General features: G+C 50.1%; 1 protein-coding gene across 1 annotated transcript; it reads left to right on the plus strand.

Annotated features, from left to right (window-relative positions):
- Nucleotides 1–90: 90 nt before the first annotated feature.
- Nucleotides 91–17,363, plus strand: TOX4 (TOX high mobility group box family member 4). Its single transcript, XM_053360754.1, has 9 exons — nt 91–206; nt 6,908–6,976; nt 7,694–7,936; nt 10,123–10,386; nt 11,777–12,055; nt 12,874–12,954; nt 14,109–14,804; nt 15,884–16,047; nt 16,993–17,363. The coding sequence occupies exons 1-9, from the start codon at nt 201–203 to the stop codon at nt 17,054–17,056; spliced, it is 1,866 nt and encodes a 621-aa protein (XP_053216729.1). The 5' UTR covers nt 91–200; the 3' UTR covers nt 17,057–17,363.
- Nucleotides 17,364–17,710: the final 347 nt, after the last annotated feature.

A 17,710-nucleotide genomic window follows, 5' to 3' on the forward strand; every position in this document is an offset into this window, starting at 1 on the left:
CCCAATAGTTCCCCTCAGAGAAGTGATAAATAGCAGCGGAGGGAAGGCCGGGCGGAAGTGACGCGCGTTGCCGGACTGAGGTCGGGTGGGCGGAAGGGCTTTCCGGTTCCGGTTGAGGAGCTGGGGAAGAAAGACGGGGGGGAGGGGGAGAGTGCGGCGGGGTCTCCCCCTCTCTTCGGCGAGGCTCTGAGGCTGCGGCCATGGAGGTAAGAGAGCCTAACTGGCGGTAGGGACCCTCGGACAACCACGTTGGGGGTGGGTGGGTGACGGTGGGTCCCCCATGCCTTTTAAAAAGGGTCCCCATGGGATTGGCTCTGTGGACGGAAAGGGCATAATATGGGGCTGGGAAGGAAGGGGATGGGATGGGGCTGAGGTTATCAGGGGGTGCAGTGTATCTCCCCCCCATTGTGTGTTTGGTACCTTCCAACGTTTCCTTATGGAGCCCAACTGAAGGCAAAAGAGGGGAGGGGTGCGGGGTTCAGCAGTTGCCTTGGGCCCAACTTGGCCTCTCCTAGCTTGTCCATCTTCCTAACTTCTTACCCCCCCCCCCCAATCTCTCTTTTCGCCTCTTCTTGGCATTTGAGTGGATGTGGAGGAGCCCTCTAGCTCTTTTGGCTAATAGCCACTGGCCGGCTCATCCCCTGTGGGTTGAACCCCACAACAGAGATATGACACAGTTGGGGACGTTTGAGGAAGGGTGTGGGGAGAAAGGGGATGTCCTTGCGAGGAAGGGGATGCCTTGGAAGTGGGGGTGAGAGTTCCACCAGGAAGCAAGTTAATATTTAATGGAGTTCATTCCGGGGCACAAAGGTGAAAGTTCAGTCCTTGGATTGTGCTTGGTTAGAGTGGAATAAGTTCAGCTTGCATCTTGTACTAATGCCAGCTGTGGATTCCCACCCCCCCATTGTGGGTGCTTCACTCCTAGTAACGTGGATAAATGTGGCATGGATTGCTCATGGGGAGCACTTTGCAGATTGACCTACCTTACATGTGCACAAAAATGGCATTTGTTCTCTAAAAGCCTGTGATCTTTTTGTGTTTCTTCTCCACATCACATGCACACATCTTAAATACTTCCGAAATGGCAATAAAATGTTGATCAGAATATACTTGAGTCCATATAAGTTTGTTTTGGGGAGGAAATCAGTTGAATGTCATTTGTTCAGTCTTAATCTCTCCAGGAAAGAATATCTACCCATCCCAGGATAGATTGGGTAGGAACTAATTTTGCATGTAGCTGTTCTCCTATAGTTTGGTCTGTATGGTCCATCTGATGTTACCTCCATGAGCACCTTGGCGTTGCACACTTGTAACCGCTTGCACGTCATCCTTTTGACATTTGTTAGTCCCATTGGTGTGGCTTGAGTGTAAGATGTACCCTGCTTGGCTGGGACAGACAGTTGGATCCAATGACCTCTGGGTTCTTCCGAACCTGAAGTTGTGTGCCAACTACACATGCCTTTGCCAACCTATTTACCTTCAGATGGTTTGCACTATGGCTCCCATCAGCCCCAGCTAGCCTGGCCATGCTGGCTGGGAGTGATGGGAGTATAGTCCAAAATATCTTGAGGGAATAAATTGGTGAAGGCTGCCCTACCCCTTGTTGTATCCGGTCTGATCATGTTAGCTTGGAATACAGTTGAGCTGCATGATGACTGTAGATGTTTCCTCTCATAATATGCTCAGTTGCCATTTATAGTCTTTCAACACTGTGTGAGGCAGTGATGTCATTGTTCATCTTGGGGAGGGCACCTTGGGACTACCTGCATCCAAGGAGTGCCTTGGAGCATGTGCTTGGATGAAGGTCAAAGTACCACTCATTTAGCTCACTGACGCTGCTTATTACAAGGTGCCTCTGCATGAAATGATTACCTGACCTTAAAATTGACTACAGGTAGTTGTCCTTGCAAGACACCTGCTTACGACATATGGACCTGTGTTCAGGGGGCTGTAAATCAGGGAGTCTGAAGTGGCAGGAAGGCTTAAGAAGTTCTAAATTCACATTTGTGCTTGGCTGTATGTGTGTGTTCAGAAGCACTGAAGAGGAATTCGAACATGTTTTATTATTTTTCAGCTCTCTGCTCTGCTAGAGAATAGGGAACTGTCTTATACTGAGTCAGACCACTGGTCCATCTTGCTCAACATTGCCCACACTTGACTGGCAGTCACTCTCCAAGGTTTCAGGCAGGGAACAATCCCCACCCTACCTGGAGATGCTGGGGACCTTCTACCAGGAAACAGTTTCCTCTGTCTCTGAGCTGTAGTCAGTTCAAATGTTACTTGTCAGGAGTAGGATTTGAACCCATAACTCAGGGGAGATGGTGAGTTTGTAGGCACCTCAGCCGTCCTGGCTGCTTAAATCATAGTGGCTCTACTAGGGCTCAAACACACAGCCCTCTGTGTTTAAGCAGATATTGCAATCATGGAATCCACATGTTGTGCCCTTGCCATGAGAAGATGCTGAGGATCTCCTTGTGCGGTTGCCAGGCAACTGCAGCATACTTCCTCCTACACCCATTAAGATTATGGTTATCCAGGACCGGGAGCATTGGGGCAGGAATGTTCAGCAGTGAGTTTTGATGCTTGTGCACACAAACCCCAGTCTGGCCCTCTGCATAGAAACCAGGCCTGTCCAACAGAGGAGGGCGGGAATTCTGAAAATGCTAGAGTCCCTTTCAGCCGTGTCTCTTCCATTCATTCATTCATTCATTCATTCATTGATTTGGTATGGGGAACATGAATATACAAAGCTGCCTTTTACTGAGTCAAATGATTAAGCCCATCTAGTTTTCTACTCTGACTGGCAGCAACTCTTGAGGGATGCTGGAGCAGCAGCAGCACCCCCGCCAATCATTATACAATAACTGCACAGCACCAGGGGTTCAGAGCGTAGCAGTTGGGTAGGGTGATGGATTGGGCTGTTAAGCTTCTTGGCTTCTGCTTCAGTAAGATTACTGGCCTCTGCTGCTGTGCTTTCTTAAACAGCTGCTTGATTTGCAGACATTAGCAGGAGAAAATGCTGGTCTAAGTGCTGCGAAAAGCTTTTTGTGTGCTGATGCCTGCTAAAGGCTCAGTAGTAGTTTGAATGTTTAAAGAATAATAATTGTGGGCTGGTGACACTCTCTGCTTTGGCCTTGGATGAGGCCAGTGGGTGAAACCATGGGGACAGCCTTGGCACCATAGATGACGTTTACATTCCCCCACTACTTGGGGATGTGCCTATATATCATTCAGAACTGGTTTGATGTCCATATCGTGATAATCAGTTTTATAATTTTTGACCTGGCAATATATCGTGAATCATGATGTGTGTCTGTGTGTGCTATGCAAAAATCATAATGTGGGGAAAACCGTGAAGCTAGTTAGTGTCTCTACATAGCTCCATCCTTATTTCAGACATCTTGGCATATCAATATATTGTGAAGCTTAGCTGGTGATATATTGCGATGTTGAATGACACTGTACTGGTGACTTTTAAAGCAGCATTATTCTCGGTGTGGTAGTGTGGCAAGGCTAGGCCCAGGGAGGTCCAGGTTGAAATTCCTTTGCTGCTCAACCACAAAGCTACATTAGGTGATCCTGGGCAATTATATTGTCTCTTAGCCTAACTTAACTCAAAGAGTGGGTTTCGTGGGCATTCAGTAAAACTGAATGTTGGGTAAAAGACAGCACTTCTTCACAGCATGTAATTAAACTATGGAACTTGCTGCCACAGGAGGCAGTGATGGCCACCGACTTTTGAAAGAGAGTTGAACAAATTTGTGGGAGAGAAGGTTACTAGCCACAATGTCTGTGCTCTGCTTCCACAGTTGGAGGCATCAGTGCTTCTGAATATCAGTTGCTGAAAACCAAGGGGGAAAGAAGGCTCTTGTGCTTGGGTCCCGCTTGCGGGTTTCCTGCAGGCATCTCGTTGGCCACTGTGAGAACAGGCTGCTGGACTAGATGGGCTTTTTTGCCTGATCCAGCAGGGCTCTTCTTATGTGTTCTTATCCCGAAGTAGGGCTGGGAGAAACTCCTGCCTGAAGCCACAGAGAATGGCTCCTGGTCAGTGTAGACCAGGGGTAAAGGTAAAGGGAACCCTGGCCATTAGGTCCAGTCACGAATGGCTCTGGGGTTGCGGCGCTCATCTCGCTTTACTGGCCGAGAGAGCCGGCGTACAGCTTCCGGGTCATGTGGCCAGCATGACTAAGCTGCTTCTGGCGAACCAGAGCAGTGTACAGAAATGCCGTTTACCTTCCCGCTGGAGCGGTACCTAGTTATGTACTTGCACTGCATGCTTTCAAACTGCTAGGTTGGGACTTCCGGGTTAGCGCCATCGACTAATGGCGGATTCCCTCTGAGCTCCGGAGGGAATCGGCTCTGCAGGATCGGGTCTTGCCGCTGCGGCGACGCGGGGACCCATAAAAATCACAGGCGGTGAAGCCTGTGAACCTGGTGACTCGGCGGCCACCATATGCGCCCCCCCGACCTGCGAAGGAGCCTTTTTAAAGGCTTCGGAACGGGGGACGGGGTGAGCGGCGCGGTGCGGAGGGTCGACTGCTTCTCCTGCAGAGTGAAGCCGCATTGCCATGGTCGGAGAGCGCTGACTTCCTCTTTTGAACAATTGGACTCTAAAAGTAACAACCCGTGAGTACTACGGAAATTGGTACTGTAAAGAAAATTTTGCTTTTAAGAATTAGGCACGATCGGGGAAGGTGTAAAAAGGAAGTCTGCCTCCCCGTCTTGTAAACAAGTTAAAGCAAAGACCTGCTAACTAAGGTCGAGAGAACCTTTTTTCTTTCCTTCTTTGGTAAAAGACTTTAATTTCACGATTTGGCAGTATAAGAAATTTTGCTGGAGGATAAAGAGCTAATTTTGGGAACCGAAGTGCCACCCTCCCGGACCCGGGAGTGTTCCACGAGAGAGCCTGTCGATGAGGTACTAAAGAGTTTGACAGCTGTCAAAGTAGCTGTCAAAACGGAAAAAGAGAACTTTGTTTCTGTTGCTTCTGCTGGTTATATATGTTACAATTTTTGTTATAATTTGTTGAAAACAAGGAAGAACTGATACAAGCTAGCTGGATTTTTGGACTTGGATTGGAATGAACACTAAGAAAGCAAAATCCCTCTAGAGGGGGATTTGGGACATTACAAGAATGGCTGGAGAAGGGAGAATTCAGGCTGAATTGGACAGAGTCTTTGTTCTCTTGGGAAAGTTGCAAGGCTAAATTGATGTTTTGGCTATAAATGTTACAACTCTGGACTCAACTGTAAACAATATCATTGAAACTGATAAGGAGTTGAATCTGGAAGTTTATTCAACTGAACAGAAAGAGAAACTTGACAACTTTGAGAATTTGGAGAAGGAGACATATGTTGTCCCTGAAGAGCTGCAGATGATGAAGGAGGACTTGAGGTCTGACATGACGGTAATGAAGGAAAATAAGAATTTGATGTGGAAAATCTGGCCTGAATTGGAGATTGAAGAAAGGAAAGATCTCCTTATGTGGAGATCCAAAGACCTAAGGATTATAAATTTGCTCAAGGTGGAGGTTGGAGCCTTGGGGACATTTGGACTTGAAAGGAGTAAGAAACAAGATTTGGGTTCCACCTTTAAGTATGGAGGACTGGTTGAAAGAAACATGGATCCTGAAGGGCTCCGAGAGTTGGTGTTTAATTTTAAGGACTATCAAAAAAACCAGCAGAGAGGAATTGAGAGAGAATTAAGAGCCTCGGATGTGAGATCTCCAGGCTAAATAGTAGATTAAGACTGATGGACATTTGTTGGGGACTGGAACCGGGAAAGGGGGGTGGGGTTTGGGAATCCAAAGGGTACATAAGTATAATGTGTTTTGCTTTTATTTTTGTTTTTGTAATGTTTATGAAATTTGGGAAATTGGTGGAAGGGAATTTGGGTCGACTTTAGAAAGAATGTTTTAAGAATATGTATTGATGTATAAGTATTGATGTTTAAGTTTGGATAAGGTAAAATTGGTTTTTTTTAAAAAATGAACTAAATTAAAGGAAAATAAGGTTAGCAAAATTAAATTGAGGAAATGGATGAAAGAGTAAAAGTAAAATAATAACATGTTAATTTATTAGGTTAAGAATTATGGTTAAGGATTTGCTGAATCAATAATTTGAATTGGAATACAAAAAGGGGAGGTATGAGGAGGTCGGGAAAATATGTCAATGAAAGTAAATTTTGGTGAACTTAATGTGTTTTTAATTTTTATGTATCTTTTTTCTGTTTTTTGTATTTTTTTCCTTTTTCTTTTTGACTTTTTATATTCTTACTGTATTAATTTTGAAAATTTTAATAAATATCTTTTAAAAAACAAACAAACTGCTAGGTTGGCAGGAGCTGGGACCGAGCAATGGGAGCTCACCCTGTCGCGGGGATTTGAACCGCTGAGCTTCTGATCGGCAAGTCCTAGGCTCTGTGGTTTAACCCACAGCGCCACCCGTGTCCCAGACCAGGGGTAGTCAACCTTTTTATACCTACCGCCCACTAATGCATCTTTCTTGATGGTAAAATTTCCTTAACGCCCACCAGTGCTCAATGGAAGGAGGATTCAGCTTGTGCTGTAGAACCCCCTACCTCCCACCTAGAATACTGAAACGGCCACTAGTGGGCGGTAGGGACCAGGTTGACAACCCCTGGTGTAGACAGTACTGAGCTAGACAGACCAGTGGTGTGACTCCTTTTAAGGTGGCTTCCTTCGTTCCTATTCAGTATCAACTTCTGACTAATGAGCTTTTTAAGACTGCAGAAGTGGAGGTCACAAGTGATGGTTTTACGAGTCCCAAAGTGCGAGTGGCGCTACACCATGGATTTGTCTGGCTATATTGGACTTGGGGTGAGGCTGCATTTGTGGTGGAGGGAAAATAAATAAAGGATTGCTAATGTTTTCCCTTCTCCCCCTAAGTTCCCTGGAGGAAATGAGAATTACCTGGCTATCACCGGGACAGCGCACCCCTTTTTGTCAGGGGCCGAGGTGAGTTTGTCCGCTTGCAGGGGCTGAGGGTGCAGGGCAGTTGGCGGCGGAGAGTGTGGAATGCAAGTGCTGGATGGCAGGAGATGTTGCCACCTGCAGCTCGCAGCAGACCAAATTCTTTTTTGTGCACAAGGCTCTTGGTTCAATTCCTGGTGCCTCCGGTTTCAAGGGACTGTCCTCTTGTCTGAGACCTCAGAGAATGAAAACAAGGGGGAGAGCAGGCTTTGGTGCTTACCCGAGGCAAGACTTTTTGCTCTGTGTGTTCCTTCTTGAAGCTTAAAAAGCTTGCAAATTGAGAATCGCCTTGTTCTGAAAATCAGAACTTAAGAAGCATCCTTAAATAAATGTTGCTTTTCATTATTTATTTTTGCTTTCACATCCCACCTTTCCTCCAAGGAGGTCAAGATGGCATATATGGATCTTTCCCCCTCTCCACAACAACCCTGTAAGGTACATTAAGCTGAGAGGCGGTGACTGGCTCAACGTCACCCAGCGAGCTTCACAGCCGAGTGGGGGATTTGAACTCGGGTCTCCCAGGTACTAGTCAGACACCCTAACCGCTACACCAGCAGGGACCCTAAAGGGCCTCTTTTTCTCAGAATAGACCAAACCGGGCTGGATGGACAACATCTGATCTAGTGCAGTGTGCCTTTCCTAAGTTTGTACATCTGCATCAAAGTCTCTCTTTCTCTCTTTTCCTCCCTCCCTTTTGCTCAGACCTTCCACACGCCAAGCCTGGGAGATGAAGAATTTGAGATCCCGCCCATCACGCTGGACGCTGACCCCTCCCTGGCCGTTTCTGATGTGGTTGGCCACTTTGAGGACCTGGGCGACCCCGTGACTGCCCCAGACACCACTTTTTCTGCCCAGTATGGGGTGCAGGCGCTTGACATACCTGTGGGCATCAGCCCTGGTCTCATGGAGCAAGGTGGGGGACTGCTGAGCGGGGGGCTGGCCATGGTGAGTACCCTGCCTGACATAGTTTTGAGAGTGCATGCAGTCGTCATATGACTCCCCTAGTGGGCAGCGCCGTATCTTCTGGGGCTAAATCACTTTGTGGGTTATCGTGTGTTAGCCTTCGATTTGCCCGTACCCTTTGAGGGCTTCTTCCAGGCCAGGGCAAGTTGGTTCAATTCCTAGCTGTCCTGGAGGAGAACTGCCCCACCTACTCGCAGAGCAGGCTTCAGGAGGTGGGGAGGAAAATGCCAGAAGCATCCAAGCTGTTTCCCCCAACACGATTCCAGAAATCATCTTTGTGCCATTCTGGCTGCAGCAAACACTGGTGTCTGAGAGGGGGGCGGCTTCTGTCAGTGCTGGTTGCCAATCTCCACATTGTGTGATTCCTCTTAGAAGTCCTCAGTTTGTTAGTTTGTTGTCTTCGCGACAAACTTTGCCTCCTCTCCCTCCAAGGAGCCCCAGGTGGCATGCATGGTTCTCTCCACAACAGCACTGTGAGGTAGGATAGAGTGTAATAATAATAATAATAATAATAATAATAATTTTTATTTATACTCCGCCCTCCCTGGCCATAGCCGGGCTCAGGGCGGCTAACACCAGTAAAATTACAGTAAAAACATAATAGGGGGAAAAAACCAATTTAAAATACAGGTTGAAATGCAATGACTGGCCCAAGGTCACCCACTGAGTTTCATGGCCAAGTCGAGGATTTGAACCCTGGTCTCTCCTGGATCTTAGCCTGACAATCTATCCACAACACCACACTGGCTCTGTGTTCCATTCCTCAGTTGCTTCCCCAAAAATGTCCAAGCAATGAAAATATCAGCTGCAAAAGCAACTGCCCGATTTCATATGTCGTATATATATAAAATGATTCTAACAATTTTTAAATAAATACTTCCATTTATAAAAGCAAGTTTACATCCAGTACAGATGCAGGCTTAAATACAGATCACCGCTTAAAAGACTTGCTAAAAAAAGGAGGGTCTTCAGTGGAGCTGTAGCTCAGTGGAAGATCATCTGCCTTGCATGCAGAAAGGTCCCAGGTTCAATCCCCGGCATCTCCCGGTAGGGCTGGGAAAGATGACTTGCCTGCAACCCTGGAGAGCTGCTGCCAATCAGTGTCAATGATACTGAGCTAGGTGGGCCAATGGCCTGGCTCAATAGAAAGTTGCTTAGCACCAAAAAGACACCAGAGACAGACAGGAGGAGGAGGAGTATTTATAAGTGGGACCTGCAACAAAATGTTGCAGCGTATTCTTCCTCTTAGTGGGAGTGCTCCTATTGTAGTTTCCAGCCAGCCATTCCTTCTAAGCATGGCATTTCACTCTTCCCCCACTTCCCAGTTTTCCGGTTTTCTGTTCCTATTGACATGCAGCATTCTGTGGTCACTGAGGAACATTCTCAGCCTTCCTTTGTTTTTGGCTGGGGTCTGTGCATGCCTGAGAGTTGTATGTACTTTTGCCAACTTTGGGCTTCTCGCAAATGAGAGCATCCTAAAAGATACCACAGCTGGCTGAAATCCTGAACAGGAGTCCATTTTGCCATCTGTGTCCTGTCGCCAAACCCCATTGGAGCTTTTCAGTCAGCTTCATTGTGCAATTAAACATTCTATTAATTCATGCACCCATTTAAAAAGCAATTAGGCTCCAATAATAAACGGATTCCGGCTGGTCAGGGTCGTTTGCTCAGGGGTTGAATTTCCTTATTTCACCAGCGTCTTCCTTGCACAGCAGGAAATGGCAGGAGTCTGGTGTGCTGCTGTTATCAGCAAACAAGATAAGCTCCTGGTTCTCCCCCAAACCCTCTGACAAGCGCAGAGGGCTTTGGCCGAGGCGTGCGCTGTTCTCTACACTTCAGCCCAAGTGAAACGAGAGGATACACAACGCAAGGGACTCCTTGCAGGAGAAGGCTATCAATGGCTGCTATGCTCTGCTTCCATGGCCAGAGGCAGTAATGCCGCAGGAGGAGAGAGGGATCTTGTTTCTGGTTAGCCACTGTGAGAACAGGATGCTGGACTGGTTGGGCCATTTCCAGGAAACACTTCTTAGCTTGCTACTGTTTGGTTTTTTTCCCAAATCGGAGGGGACAGGAGCTGTTGGGCATCTTTCTTACCAGAGCGCCAGACCGTTGCACAGATTTCTGCCTTTCTATAACCATTGACACGGCCCTGAATTCTCCCTCTGCAGGATTTGGACCACCCCATGGGGACGCAATACAGCGCCAACCCGCCCGTCACCATCGATGTGCCCATGGCGGACATCAGCTCCGGTTTGATGGGGCACGGCCAGCTGACCACCATCGACCAGTCGGAGCTCAGTTCGCAGCTGGGCCTCAGCCTGGGGGGCAGCGCCATCCTGCCCCCCGCAGCCCAGTCGCCTGAGGAGCGGCTCTCACCCACCCCCTCGCCAACCAGTTCCATGCATGAGGAAGAGACGGAAGAGATCCGGCGGGTGAGTCTTGGCTTGACGGCATTCAGGGGCGTCCCAGCCTGAACGGCTGGTGTCCAGAGTCGGTTTGCGCGTGTGCAGAATCCTCTTGATTTTGTATGGATGGAACATGACCGCCATTGCTCTGCTTGCTTTGCCTCTGGCCCTGGCCTCCCATCACTGATATTCGGCCCCTGGAAAGTTCCTCCACCAGGGCATGTTGCCTTAGGGCTACAAAAAAAGGAGAAAAGGTTCCCACTTTGGGACTAGAGGATGGCACGAGGTCCAGATCCCCTGCCATGAGACTCACCAGGTGATCTTTGATCTGTCACTGCCCTGTCCTACTTCACAGGGGGGTTGCCAAGATAAAAGGAGAGGGGAGGGGAGCATGTACACTGCCCTGAACTACTTGGGAGGAGGGCAAGGTTAAAAAACAAACGCCATAAGTCAGCCTCCCCCATTCCATTTCCAATTTTAAGCAGAAATTGGATGGCCATCTTTCATGGATGCGTTTACAGTGGTACCTCGGGTTACATAATCTTCAGGTTACAGACGCTTCAGGTTACAGACTCCGCTAACCCAGAAACAGTACCTCGGGTTAAGAACTTTGCTTCAGGATGAGAACAGAAATTGTGCTCCGGCAGCAGCGGGAGGCCCCATTAGCTAAAGTGGTGCTTCAGGTTAAGAACAGTTTCAGGTTGAGAACGGACCTCTGGAATGAATTAAGTATGTAACCAGAGGTACCACTGTAGTTGAGATTCCTGCATTGCAGGGGGCCCGGACCAGATGCCCCTCAGGGTCATTTTCAGCTCTAAAATTCTATGATTCCATGACCGTCTGGGTCAGGTGAGCAGGTGGTGAATTCAATCCACCTGTTGCCCCATGAAGGCTCTCGGTTATTTTGGTTTGGGGGCTATTGCCTAGGACATCTTGCTGCCCTTAACCCGGGACCCTCCCAGTGTGGATAGGCTCCAACTCCCCGCAGCCTCAATGGTGAGAGAAGGAGAGTGGGCTGGGCTGGCAGTTGTCCAGCAACCTCTTGACGACTGCAGGTTTCCCCATCCGTTTTAAAAGTGAGGGCCTCTCCATTCCATTTTTTCTTTCAAACGCCCGTTGTTTCATGCGAAAGTGGCCCACTTCCTCTCCTGCGCTGTGGTTAGGCCATTTCCTTTCAATTGCTTTGAATGCTGCCAGCCCAGCTTAGCTGCCGTTTGCCTGCCTGCCTTTTCCGTCTATTCCTTATCATCCTTGATGAGATCCGGGTGGGGGGAACGGTTTGGGATTATGCACTGAGCAAAGCGGAATTGGTTCTCTACCCACCCCCCCACGGGCGAATCACCCCTAGCTGCTGCCACCGCCGTGCCCTCTGCCCCGTGGAGCCCGTTTCCAACCCTCTCCCTCTCTGTCCTTGCAGCAAGTTTCCGTCGCCAAGCCGACGGTGATGGCCCTGGCGGCCCCTGCGCCGGTGGCGGCGCCCGTGGTGGCGGTGGACGCGGGGAAGAAGCAGAAGCCGGCCAAGAAGCAGAAGAAGAAAAAGGACCCCAATGAGCCCCAGAAGCCTGTTTCGGCCTATGCTCTCTTCTTCCGCGACACGCAGGCGGCCATCAAGGGGCAGAACCCCAAAGCCACCTTCGGCGAGGTCTCCAAGATCGTCGCCTCGATGTGGGACAGCTTGGGGGAGGAGCAGAAGCAAGTGCGTGCCAAGGGGGTTGGGCAGCGGGGAGGGAGGGTGAAGTGGGAGGGGCCGGGGAGAGTGTGTTTTTTTGGGGGGGTGGACAGCATCGCTGAGGGGTTGAGGAGGAGGCTGTAGCTGCAAAGGAGCAAAGCAGAAACATTGGGGAGATCGTGAACGTGCAGTGTTGCCCTTACAGAGGGAGGGGGAGCTGCTTTGGATTGTGGCCCCAGCCAGTAGCAACATAGGTTTGCTCACTCCTGCTGTTGTTGTAGATTTTGCATTGCATAGAGACCTCCAAGGTCCTGTCCAACTTTGTGCTTCTAAAGAGAGCACTTTTTTTTAAAGAGAATGCAAACTGCAGGGTTCATCTTTGAAAAGTCTTCCCCGTAGGAAGGAATTCCTCTTCTTCCATTTCTTTTAAAAAAATATCAGCAATACACATTTTCTTTTAGAAATCTGCAGACTGAGTAATTGCAAGACGTTTTATTTGGTTGATCGCATGCTTCTTTTGACGGAATGGAATGATCAGCCTGGATAGCTCGGTTGGTTAGAGCGTGGTGCTGATAATGCCAAGGTTGCAGGTTTGATCCGTATAGGGGATGGCTGCATATTTCTACATTGCAGGGGTTGGACTATGATCCTCAGAGACCCTTCCATCTCTGTAATTCTTGATCTTTGCAGGCTTTCTGCTAAGCAATGCCTGTGGTTTGCCTGTCCTCACTGCAGTCTGCAGTTCTGCTTTCCCTAACAGTTTGGGGTGCGTCAGGGGTGCGGCAAAGCAGCGTGGTTTAAACAAGGAGCCTCTGCCACAGCCTGCCTTCCTCTCTCCCTGCCAGGTGTACAAGCGGAAAACGGAGGCAGCAAAGAAGGAGTACCTGAAAGCGCTGGCGGCCTACCGTGACAACCAGGAGTGCCAGGTAAGAGAAATGAGCCTTCTTGCCTCTGCCGTTCCCAGGATTGCAGGGGTGTGAAGCTGTCCTTCCCTCTCCTTTCCTGCCTCAATGGACACAGCAAGAAACCTAGAAAACTACTCTTCTTCCAGACAGAACAGCCTTTGCCAAGCTGGTGCCTTTGGATTCCTTTGGACTACAACTCCCATCAGCCCCAGCCATGCTGTCTGATGGGAGTTGTTTTCCAAATTTAAGGTACCAGGATTGCAAAGGCTATAAAAGCCTGGGCTGGAAAGCCACTGCTACCCAGCGTAGAAAGTAGTGAGCTAGCTCAGTGTTTCCCAGACTTGGGTCTCCAGCTGTTTTTGGACTACAGCTCCTATCATCCCTAGCTAGCAAGACCAGTGGTCAAAGATGATGGGAATGGTAGTCCCCAAACAACTGGAGACCAAAGTTTGGGGAAAACTAAGCTAGATGGACCAGTGGGTGTGGCCAGTTCCTATGTTCCTGTCACCTGTTCCCTGGAGACTCCAAGCATCGAAGGCGGGACTTCCTGCATGGGCTCTGCTGCTGATGTGCATCTCCTCTGGCGGTCCAATCGGTGGTGTAACTAGAGACCACTTCGTCGGTGCCTGCAGAGAAGTAGAGGAGAAAACACAGCACTCCTGGCTTGCCCACCCTTCTCTTAACTGGATTGGGTCAGGAGCAGCTATTTACTCCCTCCCAGTGTGGTGTAGTGGTTAAGAGCAGTAGTCTCGTAATCTGGGGAACGCGTCTCCACTCCTCCACATGCAGCTGCCCTTGGGCTAGTCACACTTCTTTGACGTCTCTCAGTCCCACTCACCTCACAGAGTGTTTGTTGTGGGGGAGGAAGGGAAAGGAGAATGTTAGCCGCTTTGAGACTCCTTTGGGTAGTGATAAAGCGGGATATCAAATCCAAACTCCTCTTCTTCCCTGGGGAAGGGACCTTTTCGTGATGCTTCTTTGGGGGCAGAATGGGAAGTGCAAGATCAGCTGCCCCCAATCATGGGGGAGCTTTCTGTGCCTCCCCCTTTTCCTTTCCTTTCCTTGACTTCTCTTTTCTTTTGGAACCAGTTGCCACCTGCATTGCGACCCCAAAAGCCCCCCTAGATTGCTTCCCCCCCAGCTTCCTGACTCTTCTCTTCCCCTCCACTCCGCAGACGGTTGTAGAAACGGTGGAACTGGACCCCATCTCCTCGCCTTCCGAGCAGCCAGCCCCCACTGTGGAGTCCGCCTCCCCCCCGGCCCCGATGCCGCCCACCCCGCCGGCCCTGGAGAGCCCCCCTCCTGCCCCGACCGTCGTCTCGACGCAGCCCACCGTGGTGGTGACCTCGGGGGGCGGGCCCCAGGCGGGGGGCCAGACCAGCATCACCAAGATCATCATCCCCAAGCAGATGCTGCCGTCCTCCCTGGCCGTCACCTCGCAGGGCGGCGTGGTGACGGTCATCCCCGCCACCATGGTCACGTCGCGCGGCATCCAGCTGGGGCAGCTGCAGGCCGGCACGGGCACTACCCAGATCGTCACCCGCTCGGTGCTGGCGGCAGCAGCGGCGGCCACTTCCATGCACTTGCCGCGGCTCCAGCCCCCACCTCTGCAGCAGATGCCCCAGCAGCCGCCGGCCCAGCCGGTTGCCATCCTGCAGCAGCCGCCCCCCCTGCAGGCCATGCAGCAGCCGCCCCTGCAGCAGAAGGTGCGCCTCAACCTGCAGCAGCCGCCGCCGCCCTTGCAGATCAAGATCCTGCCCCCACCCGCCCTGCAGATCCAGCCCATCGCCCTGCGGACGGAAGGCGGCAGCCCCGAGAGGCCCAGCGCCGAACTCCAAGCTTCCCCAGAGCCCGTAGACGTGGTGCCGGAGGTGAGGAGCGCTGAGCCGGGTGGGTGGGTGGGTGCTTGCTTGCTTGCATGTAGGAAACTTTTATTTATTTGGTTTTTCAGATTAAAGTTTTACAGTCCATATCCAACATACAACACAGAAACGAGATTCCAGAGAATCTCCTGGACTTCCCTCCTCCCCTTTGTGGGTCCTATTGTTCATCGTTGCCTGCTGCATCTTTTATAATCATCCAAATCTTTTATCTCTCCGTTATGTCCAAAGTTCACCATTAAACTACAAGTGTTATTCCGACCCTACTAACGATTTTGATTGGTTACAATGGTTTTTTAGAGAAACAATTAATTTTCCCTATTCCTTATTAAAATTTTGGCCTTCCCGATTTCTGATTCTCAGTCGTTTTACCCATTTTGGCATAATCCAGCAACTTGATCTGCCATTCTTCTCTGGTAGGGACTTTTATCTTCTTTCCATCTCGGGGCCAATAACATCGGAGCAGCCGTGGTTGCATACATAAATATGTATGCGTGCCAGAAACTCCTATAATCGAGTTTCTGGGTCAATCCAAGAGGACCCCTGAGCATCTTAATTTGTTTTTACTTCATGGGACTTACAGACTTATTAATTATAGGAGGAAACGTCTCAATTTAATTTAATTAGATTTATTTAGCTTCTCAAAGTCGTATGATTGTTTATCTCTGACAACTGATGGGAGGATGTCCCACGGGGCAGGTGCCACCACCGAGAAGGCCCTCTGCCTGGTTCCCTGTAACTTCATTTATCTCAGTGAGGGAACCTCCAGAAGGTCCTCGGAACTGGACCAGGGTGCAAGTGAGCCTACACACACACACACACACACACACACACACACACACACACGAAGAGCCTGGCTGCTGGATCAGGCCAAGGGCCCGTCTGAGTCCTGCATCCCATTCTCACATTGGCCTGAGAACAATAGCACAGAAGGGGGAGGAAAATGAGACTCTTTGCTATGTATGTTTCTCTCCTGATTGCTTGGAATCGAGGTTTCCTTGCCCCAGGCGCACGACTGACTAAATCCAACAAGGCACATAGTTACTTTAGTCTTTTCTCCCCCGCCCCAGGTGGAGTCTCCGACACCGATGCACGTGGAGCTAGTGTCTGAATCGCCTGTGGCCTTGTCCCCGCACCCTCGCTGCGTCCGCGCAGGCTGCGATAACCCTCCGGTGGCCAACAGCGAATGGGACAACGAGTATTGCAGCAACGAGTGTGTGGTTAAACATTGCAGGTGGGTGGGCAGCCAGGCCTGCCAAATAATAATAATAATAATACCCCGCCCACCTTGGCTGGGTTTCCCCAGCCACTCTGGGCAGCTCCCAACAGAATGTTTAAAAAGCGATAAAACATCAAACATTAAAAACTTCCCTAAACAGGACTGCCTTCAGATGTCTTCTAAAAGTCAGATAGTTGTTTCTTTCCTTGACATTTGATGGGAGGGCGTTCCACAGGGCAGGCGCCACTACCGAGAAGGCCCTCTGCCTGGTTCCCTGTAACCACTTCTCGCAGGGAGGGAACCGCCGGAAGACCCTTGGAGCTGGACCTCAGTGTCTGGGCTGAACAATAGGTTTTCAAGTCTGATAGCAGAGAGTGTACAGTCTATCCTCTTCCTCTGTGAGGACTAGACACTTGGCAGACAAATGAGGGAGCAATACAAACGCACACGCACACCGGTCCTACTTGAATACACAGAGTAAATAGTTTCAGCTGCCTTAGCAAAGCCAAGCCACGTCGTTTGGGAGCAGGGAACGAAGATGTGCAAGCCAGTCAGGTCAGGGAGAAGCACCCGCCAGGTCTTCATTACTGAACATCCAGTTCAGCAATGCACTGCAAATGGCGCACAGCAAGACACACTGCTGCCATTGCTTCTTCGTTTTGGCAAGCTCAGATTATGAGGGCGGACCGAGACTGAACCCAAGCACAGGCTGCTGTGAAAAAAGGAGGGCTGCTGCCAGCTCGCTTGGGGGCGGGGGGGCATGAAATAAAGTGCATTTTTAAATATATATATCTCCCAGTCAGTGCTAGGCAAGATACTGGAGGTTCACCGGCTCCCCACTCCGGTTGTGCAAGTTGTTAGAGTAAGGATCTTTGCACCTGCAGGAACTGATGCTGCATATACTTCCTGCCTCTTGACTAAACCTCTGCTTTTGTCTGTCTGTCTCTCTCTCATTCACAGGGATGTGTTTCTAGCTTGGCTGGCCTCCCGCAATTCCAACAACAACGTTGTCTTTGTGAAATAACCCCCGGCCCTTTTGCGGCGGAAGCAGCAGGGGCGGGGTTGGGGAAACGACAGTTTCGCGTTCCTACGTACACTTTTTTTCCAAGGACGATCAAAAACATAAAAAACACAAATCGCCATGCTACTGTGGGATGGGGCTGGGCGGGCAGGATTCGCGCCATCGGCCGAAGACCATCGACAAGCGAAGACGCCATCCCGGTTGGGTGCTGCGGACTCCCCTTCCTCCCTTTATTATTATTTTTTTCTATACACTATCCCTTGGTATGTTTCTGTTGATGGAGCCAATTAAAGCTGGAAGAGGGATATTGGCCAGGGCCTGCTATGTGCTGTTTTGCAGGAGGCGGCGGCGGGCGGAGATAGGAGCCGTCCTTCCGCCGCGGGTGAGCAAATAGAAAGCCTCTACAATTTAGGGACGTGCTCCCACCAATGGATTGGAAGGGGGTGGGCAGTGGCCTCTTGCCCCAAAGCTGGGAGTCTTGTTTTGGTTGGCACGAGCGTAGAAGTGCAACGGCCCTCTGCCTTCAGTCTCCAGCTCCTTGCAGAAGCACATAGGGGCCTCCTGTGCCTGAAATCTGGAACCTTCTGCATGCAAAACACATTCATTCCCACTGAGCTGCGCTCCGTTCATTGCCTCCTCTCGGTGACTGGGATCCAG

The sequence above is a fragment of the Podarcis raffonei genome, chromosome 13 (genome assembly GCF_027172205.1).
Source record: "Podarcis raffonei isolate rPodRaf1 chromosome 13, rPodRaf1.pri, whole genome shotgun sequence".
In the NCBI taxonomy this organism is placed as follows: domain Eukaryota; kingdom Metazoa; phylum Chordata; class Lepidosauria; order Squamata; family Lacertidae; genus Podarcis; species Podarcis raffonei.

What these genes read in the sequence shown, in the direction of transcription:
- TOX4 (XM_053360754.1), top strand. An exon ending in TGGGGGAGGAGCAGAAGCAA is followed by an intron (nt 12,056 to 12,873) that starts GTGCGTGCCAAG and finishes TCTCCCTGCCAG; the next exon opens with GTGTACAAGCGGAAAACGGA. An exon ending in GTGACAACCAGGAGTGCCAG is followed by an intron (nt 12,955 to 14,108) that starts GTAAGAGAAATG and finishes TCCACTCCGCAG; the next exon opens with ACGGTTGTAGAAACGGTGGA.